This window comes from Alosa alosa, chromosome 5, assembly GCF_017589495.1.
Source record: "Alosa alosa isolate M-15738 ecotype Scorff River chromosome 5, AALO_Geno_1.1, whole genome shotgun sequence".
Lineage (NCBI taxonomy): Eukaryota > Metazoa > Chordata > Actinopteri > Clupeiformes > Clupeidae > Alosa > Alosa alosa.
The window spans coordinates 17,075,089-17,092,157 of record NC_063193.1 but is presented as its reverse complement, the minus strand read 5'-3'; the positions used below and the strand labels follow the sequence as shown (position 1 = coordinate 17,092,157).

Here is a 17,069-nt window from a genome sequence, read left to right as displayed (position 1 = left end):
GAATATATCAAACCCCACCCCAAAACGCCACCCTGCCTGCTGATTGACCCACATGGACGCGTTGTTATTGTTGTTGTTGTTGATGCCGTAGATTGTTTAGATGTTCCCGTGGATAAACGACAATCACAGTGATGGGGAAGGGATGAGGTGAGTAGAGCTTGAAGCTCTCTCGCAAGTTCTCCCTGCCCTCACCCGGAGGGGGGGGGGGAGAAGTATGCACGTCGGTTGACTGATATTCGAACGTGCGACCTCACGGAACAAAAACACGACAACAGAGATGTGACGAGTGCTGCCTGAAGGCTTGAGCAACCTCTGAACTTTGAACTCCCCACCCTCCAGTAAAACAGGAAATCTGGCCTCCCTGTGTGACATGTCCACCCGACCCCGTCCCAAACCCCACCCTATGCCCTGTACAGCCCTACTCCTCCATGTCAAGTGGCATTTCCAGTACAGTAGTTACACATACGCACGATTTAAGGCTTGAACTACGTGGAGACTACTTGTCATGTCCTCTGTGTTAAGTGTATGCCTACCGTACCCTCATGGTACCTTTTGTTTCTGGTTGTCCTCTGCTCTGCGCTCAGTTTCCTCAGTTTGAGACGGCAAGGATCTTAGTTAAAGCCTTGCAGCGAAAAACAATGGAAATTGACTGAATACATAAAAGGTGCTGATCTCCCTTTTTTTAGCTGTTTATATCCTCTCTGTTGGCAGTAATGGCAGTAATTTTAGTACTTTAAGATCAACGTGGCATGACATTTTTTAAGATCAGCAATAGACACATTCACTAGCCTGTGTCTCATGATGGTGATTTAATCTATTCTGAAAGTAGACTCATCGTATTTCCTTCAGCCTGGGTTTTCCACCATTGTCCTCTTGGGAGAACAAGAAGACCTCAGGGAAGGTTCAACTTTGCGTACCCATTTTATAGTCCCTGAATGGGGGGACACATTTTTAAACCATTTTCAAAAATGTTTTTGCACTCAGATTTTTTCTATTCGTTCTGTCTGGTGGTAATAATCGATTGTTAATGAACGTGATCAAAATGTACTTTTTGAGAAAACATTTAAAGTGCTGTAGCTCTTCAATTTAAATCAGAGTGCTTGGCAATTTCACCCTAAATTCAAAAGGAAGTTATAGAGTGAGCTTGACAGCACCTTTTATATACAGCACACACATGCACACACTCCTCCATACTGGCAGTCACAGCTGCGTCGCTCCCACACCTGTACAGGCCAGTGGATTTCCCAAAACACTTTATTTGCTCACCATTCACCTAAAAGGTGTGTGGGGGGAGCACAAAGCCACACTCATAGTTCCACATATCGAGACGTTTTCGTCCTTCCTCTGGTACCCATGACTATTTCATTGCTCTGGTCGAATGTGGCCTCTGTTTTTGGATGATTGACAGATGCTAATCGCCATCAAGGGCTGCTGATCCAGGTGAATGGCTAAAGGCCTGCACCTCGGGCTTCTGTCACACCAAGGGTAGGTTTAGGGGCAGGGGAGGGGGACATGAGGTGGCCACGGTTCAGAGCATCTATTTTCTACTACCACGTTTGCGCATGTGTGTTTCATTCATCCGTTTTTGCATATTTTCATTTTTTTGCTTTATTGTTTTCATTTTTTTTATGACAACCCAGTGTAAAATAGACAGGATTTGTACATAGACATTAAGAGATGTACATATTTATGTGGCTTGCTGCAAGGTTGGTATTCACAGACAAAAAAAAGAAAGAAAAAAAAAATACTGTTCTCACTGTTTTTTTCCCTCCAGTTTAAACATGGCCCACCAGCAAGCTTTTGTGGATAGCAGTGTAAAAAAAACTCTTAAAACAAATTAAAAGTGAAAAAATAAGTAAGACACTGCCTTAATGTTGAAATAAAAAGCTTATTGCCATTCACATGATCTTGGTCTGGGTTTTTGTTATTGCTTTGGTCTATAAATATGACTTACTTGGGTAAATTAAATAAACATGTTATATAAAATGTAGCTTAAAGATATATAAACAATGTGCCCAAAATTCCTGTTATATTAACTTTGTTGCTGTTTACAGTCAGGACCAGTGACCGATTGTTAATGCTTTGTAAGGATTTACACCCCATGTGGGTACAGTAGTTTTAGAGGCCGTGCAAAGGCAAGGGTGCAACCATATATACACCACTAGAGGGCGCTCTATCCACAGTAATCACCAGTCTTGTGGCTTTTACAGTGTGACCATGCAATGCTCAATACACTCTTTCTGAGGCAGTGTGTATCTGTCCTGAAGAGACATTTCAACTGAAATGGTCTACTGAGAGACTAGCACATTGTAGGTAATATGGATATATATATATATATATATATATATATATATATATATATATATATATATATATATATATATAATGGTTTGGGCATATATATACGGATAAAAAATGAAGCACCATGGTGGGAAATCATTTGTAGACCCCTTTTTGCGTTCTCGAAATAGTTTTGCATTCCCTCGCAATATTTTTGACTGCGACGGAAAGCAAAAGTTATTGCAAAAAAACTTGTGATGGAACGCAAAACTTGCGTGGGAACACAAAACGTATGGGCTCTAAAAAATACATTCTCTGCTCTAAAAAGATTATTCCCACCATGGTCCTTTGGGGGCTTCGTTACTTCATGCCTATGAATGTGTGTCTGACATTACACGGACACATAAAAATGTGCCTCCTGCATTCAGAATTGGGGCCCATCCCACATGTCTCTGGACTGATCATACAGAGGGCTGTGGCTTAGCTGAGAATAGTTCTAACCTGTTCTATTCACGTCATACTACCACTAGTATATGGAGTATGCCAAAATAACATTGGTTTCCTCACACTTATTTCCACAATTACGTGAGGTTATGTTATGTGTTGAACATTACAGTGAGCACTGAAGACAGTTGAGTGTGGAGAACGTGTTAAAGGTTCAAGTCCTCCTGTTTCTAACATTTATGGATGCCTGATTGCATTTGTATGCAGTATGCAGGACCATGCATACCGAGCTTTGTGATCTGCTAGGTCTGATTCTCTAGGAATTCCCACAGGTCTTGTGCTACCTGTCATCGTAATTTGTGTAACTACACACACACACGCGTCTACACATGCATACAAACATGCACATATAGCTCTGGAAAAACTTAGTTCAGCAACCCTATATATATATATATATATATACTGATTCATATTGATAAAGCAATCTGATTCATATTACATGTACATTTACAACACTAGAGCTTGTAAATTGAATGATTTAAAAAGAACAGACAAGTTTGGCAATGTTTGGGTTTGGGAATTTTTCAATTTTTTATTTTATTTAAGATATACATTTTTTCCTCTTTAAATTATTTACTCATCTGCTTTCCAAAAAAAAAAGGAGACCACCAACATGGGAAATTATACAAAAATATAAAGAGAATTATGAAGTGCCGCATTTCCACATATACAACAACAAAAGTATTTTACAAACAAATCCTCAAAACATTAAGAGACAGGAACAGTAACTGTTGGAGTACTCTTTCATGAAATTCCCTAAATTAAAATAATCTCTAGTCTTTTTTCACATCCACCACATCATCTGACAGACTTCACACAGACCCTCGTCACTTTCCTAAAACCTTCACAATTTTCCATTATCACTGGTCTTGAACAAGGCCTTCACAGAATTCGGCTACCGGACTTGCGTCAGCTGAAACCTTGATTTGCCCTCATCTGCACGACCACAATGGCCCTATTTCTTTGTGGGCCAGTAGACATTTTTGTTAATGATCAACTCTGCTTCCTGTTACCACCAGACAGTGAGTTTATTCTACAAAATTCACACACTTCCAGGTTTTCATCTCACACTTACAGATGGGTAAGAGACGGTTTTCCACCCCCAAATGGAGCCCCCAGTGTGCCATGCTCTTCTCAACATGCATTTCAACACAGCTTTAACACAAAACCTATGTGCATCTATAGTAAGGGGTAATGAATTAAATCTGATGGATCAGACCCTTGATCAGACTACCACACACTCCTCGGAACCTGAAATGGATCTACCTGATCCATGCCAAGTCAGGACCAAGTCCTTTCCCAACTCAGCTGCTGTCTGAAGCCGAGTCTCAATAGCTTTTTTTCATTGGTATCATCTATCAGTCAATCTACAGCAACATCCCAACAATGCTGCAATGGAATGGAGTGCCTCCTTTAAATGCTTCCCCCAGATGGCCTTCTTTAGCCGTGCTATATCCAGAGATCTAATACAGCTAGCTCACAAGTGGCCTGGTAAAGCTAGCCGCCACAAGCTAAAAACTCTTTCCACCAATAATATCCCATCTTATTACTTTCCTTTCAGCTCTTAAAGCTCTGTCCAATCTCTTCATTTTCCATTCTCTTCCCTTTTGTATTTCAGCTAAACCTTGCTCTGTATTTTCCTAAGCAAGAACCATTGCATTTTCACCAAGAAATGGAAAAACAAACCTTTACACTTAGATAAGAAAGATTTTCATAAATGAGGTAAGAAATCTAAATTGCATAGTTCAATATTTACCAAATTGAGCATTTACCATTCAACAACACAAGACAGACAACAACAACAAAAAAGGAGCTAAAAGTCTTGAGGATCAGGTTCCCAACACAAATGTACAACAGGTACTTAATCCTCCATTAGAAAGGGGAAAAACCCATATGTAAATGAAAGGAAACTCTTATTTTAGGCATATTATAATACACTTTCTGCATCAGGGGAATTAAAGGACTGACATATGAAGTGAAGAGATAGGAGGAGCTTCTATAATGGTCATCATTACCCAGAAAATGAAAAACTACTAAATTAATAAATCTCAAATGCAGGACTATATCACAACTCAGTCAAAAGGAACAAATTGAGGTTACAGCATGTTCTATATACATCAAACTCTTTTTGTCTTTCACACATTCTTCCATTACATGCTCATTTAAAATTTTCCAAGAAAATTGTCAAACTGCATATTAAGGGTGTACTCACACCAGGCACAATTCACTTGTACCGTGCCAGAGTACGGTTCTCTCCCGTTCTTGGTCCGCACTTACACTGCATAATATCAAACTGTACCCAGGCACGGTTGAGTTGCTGTGCTCTAGAATCTTTGCATATCAACCGTACCGTGCCCGAGTCCACCTCCTCAAGTGGACCCGGGCACTAGAGATGCGCGGATGGGCTATTATTTCAACCGTAACCGCATAGCAAAACTTATCATCCATCCGCCATCCATCCGCACCAACGTTTTTTGACCAATTTTCAAAACCGCACCCTCCTGGTTGTTTTAATGTATATGGGTGATGCGTTTGATTGGTTCAACCGCCACCCGCCCGAATTTAATTAAAATATTATATTTCTTCACGTCATCCGCCCGATCCGTGGTTTAACCGCGGAGTCCGTGGCTGCAACCGCGAACCGTGCATCTCTACCAGGCACGGATAAGCATACCGTGCCCGGGTACGGTACGGAGCGATCACACTGGTCAAACAAACCGGACTTTGGGGATCAAACATACTCGGGCACGGTACGGATGGCATAGTGTGAGTACGCCCTAAGAGAGATTATTATTCAAATGGGGATGCTGTTGTTTTGAAATCTGACCCTGTCCTAATCGTATGTAAAGAATCTTACTGATAAGATGTGTGAGTTGGAACTGGACCAAACACCTGCATTCCCAGCAGAAGACCTGCAGTAGCACCATGACAGAGCCACAACACTGAGGGCCTACATAAAATGTCTTGTTCTTGTGGATACCAAAACTTCCCAGAGCTTGACAGTCTGTCTTACTGTCAAATCTTTGGTCCAACCTTTCAAGTGCTCACGACAGGCCTGGCATCCTGCTTGGACACCAGCAAAGCCAGCAAGCAAAAGGGAACAAAACTATACATATATACACCAATGAGTGCAATCAGGCTGTTAGACAGCTGTGGCTAACATAATTGGCTTTCCAAGAGAGTATTAAGTTATGGGAGTACGCAAAATAACGTAGGATGCATTTCAGAATGTACTATTCTTCTTATAACATCTGTCTGCAGGATTCCAGCCACAGCTATGTTGGCTGAGGATGTATTTGACATGGTGCCCTAGGGAGTACTTCAGCACTGTGAGGGATTTTTAAGGCAGTTATATAAGACAAAGTAAATACGCGGGAAAAACCTATTGAAAAAAAAAGATTAGCAACACTGTAACCTCTCCGCTAATCTATGTACTACCAGGCAGATACAACACCCAGGCAGACAAATAAAGTGTTCTGTCTCAGACGTCTCCCTTCTGGTGCCGGTCCGCCTGTCCCTCTTATTTGCCCCATCGCACACACCCTTTCTGTCCATTTAGATCCCTTATCTTCACAAGAAGAGTTAAGTTTAGTCCCCCAGCGCCCCCCACCCCAATCCTCTGGCCTCCCTTCACACAAGGCTCATCAAGAGTTCATAAGGTGGGTGCGACTGCCACTGGTGATTCCTGGCTTGGTGTTTATTGGTTTGTTAGCCCTCTTCCGCGTCGTTCCATCGCTCCTGCTGCGCCGACAACTCTCCGCTCCACTCCACAGTCTCCTCAGAGGTCCTCTGTGTAGATGATGCAGGGGCTGAGGTCCTCACTGGACTCCAGGCGCACAGTGGAGGAGAACCAGCGGCGGCCGCCCCCCGAGCCCGAGGGCTGGTGGCTGAGCGTGGTGCGGTAGGTGCTGCGGGCGTGCTTAGGGTAGACGATGGCCGTGCTCTGGAAGCGCAGTGGCCGGTGGCGCGGCTGCAGGTAAACCTCGGCCTTGTAGTGGCGCCAGGTGCAGTCGGGAGACGCCACCACCACCGTCTCACGAAAGTTGGTGGGCACGGGAACAGGCGCACAGTAAAGTTGCTCACGGTAGTGGCGGTCCGACGCATACCTCACGGAAGAATGGAACCTAAGTAGAACACAGGAATGAATGAGAGGGCAGCTGGGGATGACCAGAAGAAGAAGAATTGTGATGTGTACTTTTCAAGGTAGGACAATATTCCATGTCAAGCTGGAAGTACTAATATGTCCTGCCTGCCTGCCACATGGTTGATATTTTTATACTTATCTCATCCCTCTGAATGGTCTCAGACAGTTGACCCAGATGGGCCAATTTTAGTGAATTGTTTGAGACAACCCTGTTCTTTGAGACTACCACCTGAAAGTGCTAATCTAGGCAAAACTTGAAATGAAGGCAATGGGTGAAATCATCTGGATTGGTTAAAATATTACGTTCTAACCCAACCTGCAATAATGCACCTTTGCTTTTCATACAGATTCTCCTTTACAATTCAACTTTTTTTTCAAATTCAAATCTTATCCAAGCCATAAAATCAGGAGGTCGATCCTGGATGTCATGACCTGTACAGAACCGCTGAGAGCTAAAGGTCGAACACAACGATGGCCAAGAACTCTAGTGTGAGTGTGGGGGTGGAAAAAATACCAGACAAAGCAGAGGAGAGAGATGAGAAGGTCAGAGGGGTCAGACTCACTTCACTTCCTGCTCAGGTTTGGGGTTGACCTCGATGCTCTCTCCGTAGACCACAGGCTGCATGCGCGTCTTGAGCTCTGTGCCCTGCGAGTTCAGCAGCAGGTAGGGAAGCTGTGGAGAGAGAGGAGAGGATAGTGGTGAGGACATGCAAGGCCATGACGATTGGCCACCAGAGATGTTTGGAATACATTCTGGAGTATTTTATTTCATGCTACTAAACATCATTTAAAGAGATTCAAAGAGTTAGAAAGTGTGTGTTTGTCTAGGTCTGTGTCTGTCTGTGGTGTAAGTAGGTTTCTGACAAATGCTGATTTGGAATTATAAGAACATTGCTCCTGTGAAACAAGATAAATGAGTATAAACATTAAACAACAAGTAAATTAAGACGGTGAATGAGGAAATATATTAATAATATCACCACATCCCATCCCTTAGACAAATAAACCTGTATTTGTTTGACTCATACACACTTCTTTCATTACATTATTGATATAGTAGCTTTACCCCTACAATAAGTATTGAAATATTTTACTTTTCATTATCGGTCTTTTTCATCATCAGTAATGATATCAACAACAAGCCTGAGAACTTCAAAAAGTCTCAGTGTTGGCCAAAGTCAACTTTGAAACAAAAAGAGAACCCTTTAAGTGAGCCAAGTCGCTGAGAATCTACCATGACTGAGAATGCAGCTATCCAAACAGTAAGCCTTTAAAGGGGGGTACTGAGAGATATGTAGACACAAACACCGATCCCTGGGAGATAACAGACAGGTCCTAAGTGAAGGCTGCCTATAGAGGAGGCCATGGTCTAGAAGGAATCCATTTCTCTGTCCCAGTCCCAGCTACTTCCAATCTGGCTGGTGAAAGCACTTAGACTATGTCTGTCTGTGTGAGTGTTGTGTGTGTATGGATTTATGTATGAGAAAGAGTGTGTGTGTGTATACACGTGTTTGTCTGTGTGTGGGCACTGCCTGTCTGACTTGACTGTGTGGATATCCACATGATATCCATCTGTTTTGTCTATCTGTCTGTCTGTCTGTAAGCTATGTGGGTTGTTCTATCTGTTTGGGTGTCTGTCTTTATGTCCGTCTGTGTGTGTGGGTGTCCACTTGTTTGTCTGCCTATTTCATAGAGCGAGTGTACATGTGTGTATGTGTGTGTGTATGTGTGTGGTAGGTCTGGGCATTTTCAAGACTCCACCTGGTGCAGCTATTAGTGCTCATACCAAAACCAGCCTCTGATACCATGTGCAGGCTCACTGCTTTACTCCCCTGGTGCACACTAGCAACTTACACCGCGTCCTAAATGCATGTGATGTGAACAAGCATTTGCGACAAAATCAGTTTAATTTCCATTTGAATTTCCTGGCACAGACACAGTGCTGTGCGATGGGGCACTTTTGTTGGACGCCATTTATATTTACTTTCTGTCGCTCACATTGTTTTTGAATGAGAAATATGATGCAGAAGAATGCCATATCTATCAGATTCAGTGTAGACAGAGAGAATTCAAGACCCTCGCATGCAGTGAGGACAAGCTGTCAGGCAGTATTCAGTGTAGGCCTACCAAACTTTCCCAACTACACACTACCTCACTCAGTAGCATACAATAGCACTACAGTTCCCTATGCAATTATTTATCCCACTGACACGCTAGTCCTATTACAAGTGTGCTGACAGCCATATTGAGCTGGAAAAAGGTCTGCATACGTCTCAGCTTCCCCATCTTTGACCCCTCGCGCCGTCTCATTCTCTTTTTGCTGAGCTGATCCAGGATAGGCAGACACACACATGAGGACACCTGGTTCTCGCATCCAAGCCCTGTGTGTGTGTTTATTTATTGTGCCTGTCCTCTGGAAAGCCAGAGTAGCAGCTTTGGCGGGAGGCTGTTGATGCTCAGTCATAATTCTATTTAATGGTGACGTGCTCAAAGAACAGAGGAAGAGAAGGAGGGAGAGATAGAGAGACAGAGATAAAGAGAGAGAGCCCTGCTACCAGACCAGAACATCTACTGGAACAGGAGAAGTTCCCATCTATCTGAGTCTCTTCCCTCTCTCGCCACAGGGGTCGAGCTCAGTTCACCTCAGGATTTGGAAGCGTGTGATGAAGTGGAATGAGGAGTGTGGGAGGAGAAGTGAAAGGAGGAAGGGAGGGAGGGAAGGGGGATGGATATTCTTAGAATTCTGCTGTTTCACCTGGAGCCCTGAATACAGTCCTGATTACAGTGCTGTTACGGTCCTCACAAAGTTCTGGCCCTCACAACATTCTGGTCCTCACAAGGTTTTGGTCCTCACAAAGCTCAAGGTCCTGTTATGGACTTTGTGTCATGGAGTTCTTTGCCTCTGCCTCGTCCATTAATTCCATAAATCGGGTCAACTCGGTGACTGTTACCCCTTACATAACAACCATCGCCTGGTGGATGCGCTATGCATTTATTCATACATTGTGTTACTACTTCAGTAAATGGAGTGCCCTATTATGCACATAATAAAAACGTAATCTGCATTTTCTATAAAGTTTTATCTTTTTAATATTCTAACCACAGCATTGGGCTTTGCATTGTTTGAATCTTTTTTTTTGTGCTGCAGCTTTCCCCAGCTTTGGAAGTGTTTGGGTGGAGGGCGACACAACAGATGCAGCTGGCGTGAGTGTGAGAGTGTGTGTGAAGAAACCTAGTGTGTGTGGCACGGGCCTGACACAGTAGACAAAGCTCTGTGGCGTTCTACTGGGCAAGAGATGGTTACATATTCCAGCATGTGGAAGCACTTAAGGAATGCCAGTAATTCAGTGACTCGGCTTTGTTGGATACAGCTGTTCCAGGCCCACGGGCGAAAAATACCAGCCTGTCCGACCCATCTGCGAATCAGTGGGGGAGACAGTGGGATTCCACCGGAGACTGGTCCAATTCTAGAGTCGGTCGGGGAGGAGAGGTAGCCAAAAATATTCTCTTTCATTTCGTCTTCCTGTCCTCAGTTAGGGTGTGTGTGCGTGCGCGTGCGTGTGTGTGTGTGTGTGTGTCCATATGTGTGACAAGTCAGGGTTTGAGGACGTGCTTGTGTGCCACTGTAGGCCAAGGGCATGGCCAACTGTGTGGATTGCAGCAGACATATGCAACCACAGTGTAATGACAAACCCACACACACATACACACTGTTCTAGTTTCTACCATAGAGTATAGGCACCCCTGTTTATTCCATACAGAAGTCAAATCTCTCTCTACTATCAAAGGAAGTGCGTATGACCACATGGAAACAGGACTCACGTGAGTTCCATTTTCACATGAAAGTTTATATCTCTGGTATGTGCCTTGTATCAGTTCAATCAACAGATTCTGTTTGATGAGGTTGGACCAACAGGCCACCAGTGTGAAAAGGAAGGACAGAACACAGCTGTCACTTTGTGGGTAGGTTTTCTCGTTCTTTCTCTCTCTCTCTCTCTCTCTCTCTCTCTGTGAGTGTGTGTGCATCTGCTGTGGGTAGCTGTGTTTGCCCAGCTGCAATACAATAATGGGGGTGTAAGTTAAAAGTACAGCGCAAATATGAGTCTGTGTGTGTGTGTGTATGTGTGCGTGTGTGTGTGTGTGTGTGTGTGTGTGTGTGCATGTGTGTGTGCATGTGTGTGTAGTACAGCTGCTTTGCCATGGGAGTCTCCTTTATAGCCCCTGTAATAATCTAGCCAGACAGTACTACTGGCACAAAATATGACTCGGTTTATAAAAGGCCCACAGACACACTCATAACAGAGCTTATTCCTGTTCCATTTCAAGGGTTAGTTGTCCTCATCGTGAAACGCCAAAGATGTGGATGTGTGTATATGTGGTATCTGACCTCACCATGGTGTGTTTGAGTTGTTTGTTAGTCCTCTTCTGTGCCCCTGTGACTTTAACTGATATTCAGGGCCAGTGGCTGCAGCAGCCTAATAAATCATCTTAATCAGAGAAGCATGCCACCGTTTGTTGGAGTGGGTGTATGTTTAAGTGTCAGGTGAATAAGTGACCAGAGTAGTTCCTCTCTCTCTCTCTCTCTCTCTCTCTCTCTCTCTCTCTCTCCCTCTCTCTCACACCCACTTTCTTCAGTGACCACTGCTGTGTTTACCAAGACCCTTTTGTAATACCAGCCTTAAGCCCCGGCGCAGGAACAACACATGCTTTCAGTCGCACACAGCGAAAAGGGCACCGCGTACACAAGTCCTCTGAGTCCTCTGAACCCACCCACCGCACAACCTCACCCACAGTCTACTGTCCACCTGAGCCCTCAATGCTCAGGCCACTTTGCGTGTGCTGCAGCTAGATCTAACCCCGCTAGGTTAAATCAGCCAGCTGAGGTCATGACTCTCTTATGCAACCATATGGCCTCCGTGTGAGTCCTGGTCGCCTCCCCAGAATAGAGTGTGGAGATTGTTCTTAGATGGCGTACGAAAACAACACAAAAATAGCCCCCCAGAGTGCAAAGGGAGAGCTTTGTGCAAGCTCACGCACGTCTGACGTGAACTAACCCTCACACACAGACACAAACACACATACACACACACACAAACAGACACACACATGCACAAACACGAACATAATAGTAGCTGGACTCCTGTATGCAAAGTGACCTGGCTTCGTTAGCCTGTTATTTTGGGTGTCCATATTTCCCGTAAGAGATATGAAAACAGACCATTTTACGCCAGCTGGAGGCTAAACCGAAACGTGGGCTCTGACCACCATCAAACGGCGGTGCAGTGTCTGTGATTGTTTTAAAGTACAGGGTGTGTTAGCAATAAAATGTGCTCTGAGGCACATCCATGGTATTCCTTTCCCACTCAGCGATGGCTTTGGGGTGTCTATTATCAGTCTTTTGAAGGCAGGCCCTTCTCTGATAACGAATGCAGTCTAAAGTGCTCAGGTGATGAAAACGGAGGGGACCCACCCAAGCCATCTTTCTCCTGCAGGCTGGACTGCATTGTGCAGCCAATCATCCTGTCAATCACTGCATGTTCCGTGATGAGGGTTACCACCATGCCTGACTTTGCTCAGGAAAGAAGAAAAAAAATGTTTTCCTTGTTACAAACTGTTTGTAACTGTTTGTCAGAATTGGGTTATATTTTAGATTCATAGTTTGAACGTGATAAGCAAGACTCAAAGGGCTGTGTCAAGGAGTGAGTCAAACACAACCTGAGTCAGAGACAACCTGAGCAGTCAAGCATATCTCTCCAGCAGTACAGCAAATCCACACAGGTTAGCACACATGTGTGCAACTGCCTGGCTGTATGTATTGTAGGTGTGTAGGCAGTCATCCATGAACAAGTAAGAGCTTGTTTGTCAGTGTCTGTCTCGGCCGGCTGTGTCAGGGCTAATCATTTCAAACTGGAGTGCAAACCCTCTGGTTTACTTTTCAAAAAGCTCGGTATCACTCTGTGGGATCTATGTTTGGCACTGGGGCAGGAGGAAAGTGCAAAACACACACACACACACACACAAACACACACTCACGCACACACACACACACACGACACACACACACACGACACACACACACATACACACACACACACACGCATACACACACCCACACCCCCCCCCCTCACACACACACACACACACTGAGCTGGGTAATAACTTGAACGGACAAAAAATGTTGTTGTTGACATGAGCAATGAGACACGCAGTTAAGTAGTGTCCTCATGAACAGTGCAAATATATTTTGGTTTAATATCCGCAGATTCAGCTTCTCGTGCTGGGAAGTGAAGTTCCCTGGTTTTAATGGGCTGTGCCCTGAAAGTCTTTGCACAACCGAGTGTGCCAGTAACTAGCAGGTGTGGTGCAGTTAGCTTAATATGATATGTAACCTTTAGAGGGAGAAATCAGAGCTTGGCTGTGTATCTCAGGCATGTCCTACTGTATTATAAAGCGCTGAGAGTGTGTGTGTGTGCATGTGTGTGTGTATGTGTGTGTGTGTGTGTGTGTGTGTGTCTATGTTTGTGTGTGTGTTCGTGTGTGTGGATTCTCTGTGTCTCTCTGACAAACACACGCATGCATACAGAGCGAGACAGGAAGAAAGACAAGCACAGAGAGATTGGTTACATTGGAAGCCACTGTCTTTAGGCTCGTCAAACACCCAAACTCGCAAATCAGAAGGTCAAACTGTTTGCGCCACTCATTGCAACTCCCAAGGGTATCTGTTCTTTGCCATTAGCATGCTGCTATCGCTACATCCAAACTGTAGGCTAGGCTCATGGGATAAAGCTTTTTGGACAAGTTTCCTTTGATACTCCCATACTTCTAGAGTAGTTTTTTGCAATAACAGTAATGCGTCCACTCTGATCAAAGCAAATCCTACTCTAAAACCATTATTGCATTAGTAGCGTGTTATGACAAATCCTCACACAAAATAAGCAGATTACAGTATAATTATGTACTTGTAGAGTTGAAACTTCAAACATTTAAACCGGACGGCTCACTGCTAATATGGCAAGCTACAACTTTTTATCTCAACTTTTATCCATGTCTTGAAAGGATAAATTACATGTTTGATGTGACTGGATTTCCATACAGGAAGACTTAACTGTGATTTAGATTTTTATGTCTTTTGTAAGGCAATTCCATGGAAAATTGACTTTTTGTCACATCCATAACGCCAGTGAAATGCCTTGGCATTTGTATGATGTGAATGATTACATGAAATTTGAGCATTTGCTAATTTTGGCTGAAGAATGTACATGAGAAAAAATGCACAAAAATCATACAAATGCCAAGCATTTTATTGGCGTTATGGATGTTACAAAAAACATAATTTTCCATAGAATTGCCCTGTACCATGCTTTCCAAAAATATTTATAAAGAATATTAAAGGAACCACTATTTTGAGTTCAAAATCAGAGATGATCTACCCTGGCCTTTCGGGGGTCTTTCATGCTCAACTGGAGCCTAGCTGTCAGCAAATATTATGTTTACACACTTATGTTTACACACAATAGCCAGTACAGCAGTTGTAGAAAGTCAAGAAACTTTATGCTGAGAGTATGTGGTACTGTGTCCCTTCAGTTATGAGTAAAGATCAGGCACTTCCTCACCTCATCATGGTGAAAATGTTGTGTACACTGACAACAGCAACAGCAACTTAATCCTAAAAACACCTGCATTCCCCATACCCAGTTTGTGCCCCATAACCAACAGTTTTCTCACCTAAAGGTGTGCATATAGATGTTTAACAAAAGCCTTTTAACTCTTCCCAGCATTTTCAACCCTCAATGTTGTCCCCTACCATATCATTCCTGCTATTCAACATTTTTTTTCTGGATCTGCCCAGTACAGAAAACATTTTATCCCAAATGACTGAACCAGTGGCAAATTATGGAGACCATGAGCTTCTTTGAAGGATATGGCAAACTGCTCTTCCTTTAAACACAGCTGTATTCCAATGCAATTCTTCTCTTTAGCACTCACTGAGGGGGACTACAACAACTGGGAATGGTTGGGGATATGCATGTCAAAGTACCAATTTGTGTTGGTTTACTCATATGTTAATCATTACTGAGACTGTTAATACGTAGCCTACACTCGTGAGTCTGTGTGCTTTTTGACACGGCATGAACTTTCAAAGACTCTGAACTTTATTCAATGTTGGCTACTGGAGTGCAAATGCACATAGAGCTCTATTGCTACAACTGTTTGTATGTGTTCTGTCTAACCCCCAAATCTGAATCTTTATGGAGAATGTTTGAACCTTTTTACCTGTGTTGGTCATGGGCATGTAATGGATATGCTATATGTGAATACAGGGCAGCTGTGAATGTCCCAAGATACTACCTTGACAGCGTCCATCCAAAATGAATGGAAGTGTGTCATATTATCCAGTAATACAAATGCAATAACCTATTATGCCCCAAATCAACAATTATTCACACACAGAAAAAAAATAACTGATTGCTTTCTACCGTCGTGGAGACTTTGTCAAGTAGGCCTAGGGGTCAGAACAGAATTCCCAAGATTGTGTCCAGATGTGTAGCATTGCTTTACAGTTACAAGACTATCTTGCCTACTTCAGCATTGCAGATGTGGTAGAGCCTATACGGGGTCTTTTAAAAATGAACCATTTGCTGGTGATCAGTGCTTGGCTGGTCTTAAACATGACTATCTTTCAGCCAGTAACCCATTACCACAGATCCATTATAGGTCTGCTTTGTCTGCGATAAACGTTTCTAATTAGGCTACGTTTGAAGGTTAATTGCTGACATTTAATTGCTTAAAGCAAAGCGCATTTGTGTGGTTCGCTTGGCCTATTGATAATGAGTTTGTAGGCTACATGTGCAAAACTGAACGATATTTCACTCACCAATTTTCCCTCTCGGCTCTCTTTTCTATAGAACCCATGGTGTTGCTCCACGGGCGTCGTACAGCTCCCCGACCGTGACTCGAGAAGCCCGGGGGAAAGCGAGTAGAAGGGCGGGCTCGGGCTTGGGGGTAGTCCTGAATCCGGACTGTCGAGCAGCCCTTCTCGATTCTTGCCTTTTAGACTATCATCCATAGCTTGTAAATGTAAGTGCCCCACCATTTCTGGAAGAGCTGACAGCAAAAAAAAAGCAAAGCGAATTCACTCCCGACCAAGTGTGTGAGAAAGTCTGAATAGACAAAAGTTTCCAAGTGTTTTTGACAGACGTTGTCAGAAAATGCCTAAATATCCCATTTCACGCCAGAGATGACTCCGCATGTAAGGCCAACCTGTAGAAGAAAGAAGTCATGACAGTAGTTAGTAAATGTCTTATATTTGGTACAATTCTGTACCCATTCAGTGTATTTCTTCATGATTACGTTGTATTCCATAGGTTTGGCTACTTCTCCCAATAGCCCAAGTTGAAAGCCATATTTTGTACAACACAAGACGCACGACGAATAAAGTAGTCTACAATATAAGTTAACTGTTGCCTATAGGCCTACCTTTGCGTTGAAGATCACGTCGATTCAAATGTTGACATATATAACGTTCTCACGATGGTGGTATTTTCAGATCATATTGAATGAAACCTCACTGCAAACGTTTTCTCTCAGTAAAACAACTAAAAGCACACGCATAAACAACCCAAATAGTTTAGCCTACTTAAATAGGCTGCAATGTCCCGAAACAATCCTCAATTAAACCTCGACAGAGAATAAGATGTGGAAATAATTTGGCTATCAATGCAAACTCGGCGGTTGCTTTCAGTCTCACTCGCTCTTTTTCTTTTCCTCACTCGTTCTCTGTGTGGTGTGTCTGCCTGGCACTGTGCTTCCAGCGATATAAACGGAGTCTGCCTTCGCTGAAATGACCAGAGCGAGCGCTTTGGGGCCCCTCTTAACAGGACTGCCTGTTTTTTTGCAGCTGGAGCCAATCCAGTCCCGTTGATGGACCTGGAACACTTCCAGCCTTAGCCGGTAGGGCGAGCACTTCCGCTCTTGCTTTCTTCTAAGGGAATTTATTTCATGAAAAATGTCACTTCACTTACACGATGATTGCAGTTTGACTATCTCGCTAAAACTGTCCGAGTTTAAAGTAATAGAACTCGCGTCTACAGTTATTGTCAAACTGGCATTTTAAAAATGTATGGCCAGTGACATCTGTTAT

General features: G+C 43.4%; 2 protein-coding genes across 2 annotated transcripts in view; one reads left to right on the top strand and one right to left on the bottom strand.

Moving 5' to 3' along the window:
• The window catches only part of ncor2 (nuclear receptor corepressor 2), a 117,725-nt gene extending 115,824 nt beyond the window's left edge, over positions 1–1,901 (top strand). Inside the window, 1 exon segment of the mRNA XM_048243487.1 lies at positions 1–1,901. This exon segment is cut by the window's left edge and continues 2,124 nt beyond it. The gene's annotated coding sequence lies outside the window, so the exon portion shown is untranslated.
• Positions 1,902–5,294: 3,393 nt separating this feature from the next.
• rflna (refilin A) lies at positions 5,295–16,779 on the bottom strand. The gene is made up of 4 exons (XM_048244257.1): positions 16,406–16,779; positions 15,804–16,189; positions 7,492–7,601; positions 5,295–6,908 (listed from the first exon to the last, which is right to left on the bottom strand). Exons 2-4 carry the CDS (start codon positions 16,020–16,022, stop codon positions 6,563–6,565), a joined length of 675 nt encoding a protein of 224 aa, XP_048100214.1. The 5' UTR covers positions 16,023–16,189; positions 16,406–16,779; the 3' UTR covers positions 5,295–6,562.
• Positions 16,780–17,069: the final 290 nt, after the last annotated feature.

What these genes read in the sequence shown, in the direction of transcription:
- rflna (XM_048244257.1), bottom strand. Translation starts at nt 16,022, where the DNA reads ATGGTGGGGCACTTACATTTACAAGCTATGGATGATAGTCTAAAAGGC. An exon ending in AGAGCCGAGAGGGAAAATTG is followed by an intron (nt 7,602 to 15,803) that starts GTGAGTGAAATA and finishes CTCTCTCCACAG; the next exon opens with CTTCCCTACCTGCTGCTGAA. An exon ending in AAACCTGAGCAGGAAGTGAA is followed by an intron (nt 6,909 to 7,491) that starts GTGAGTCTGACC and finishes TGTTCTACTTAG; the next exon opens with GTTCCATTCTTCCGTGAGGT.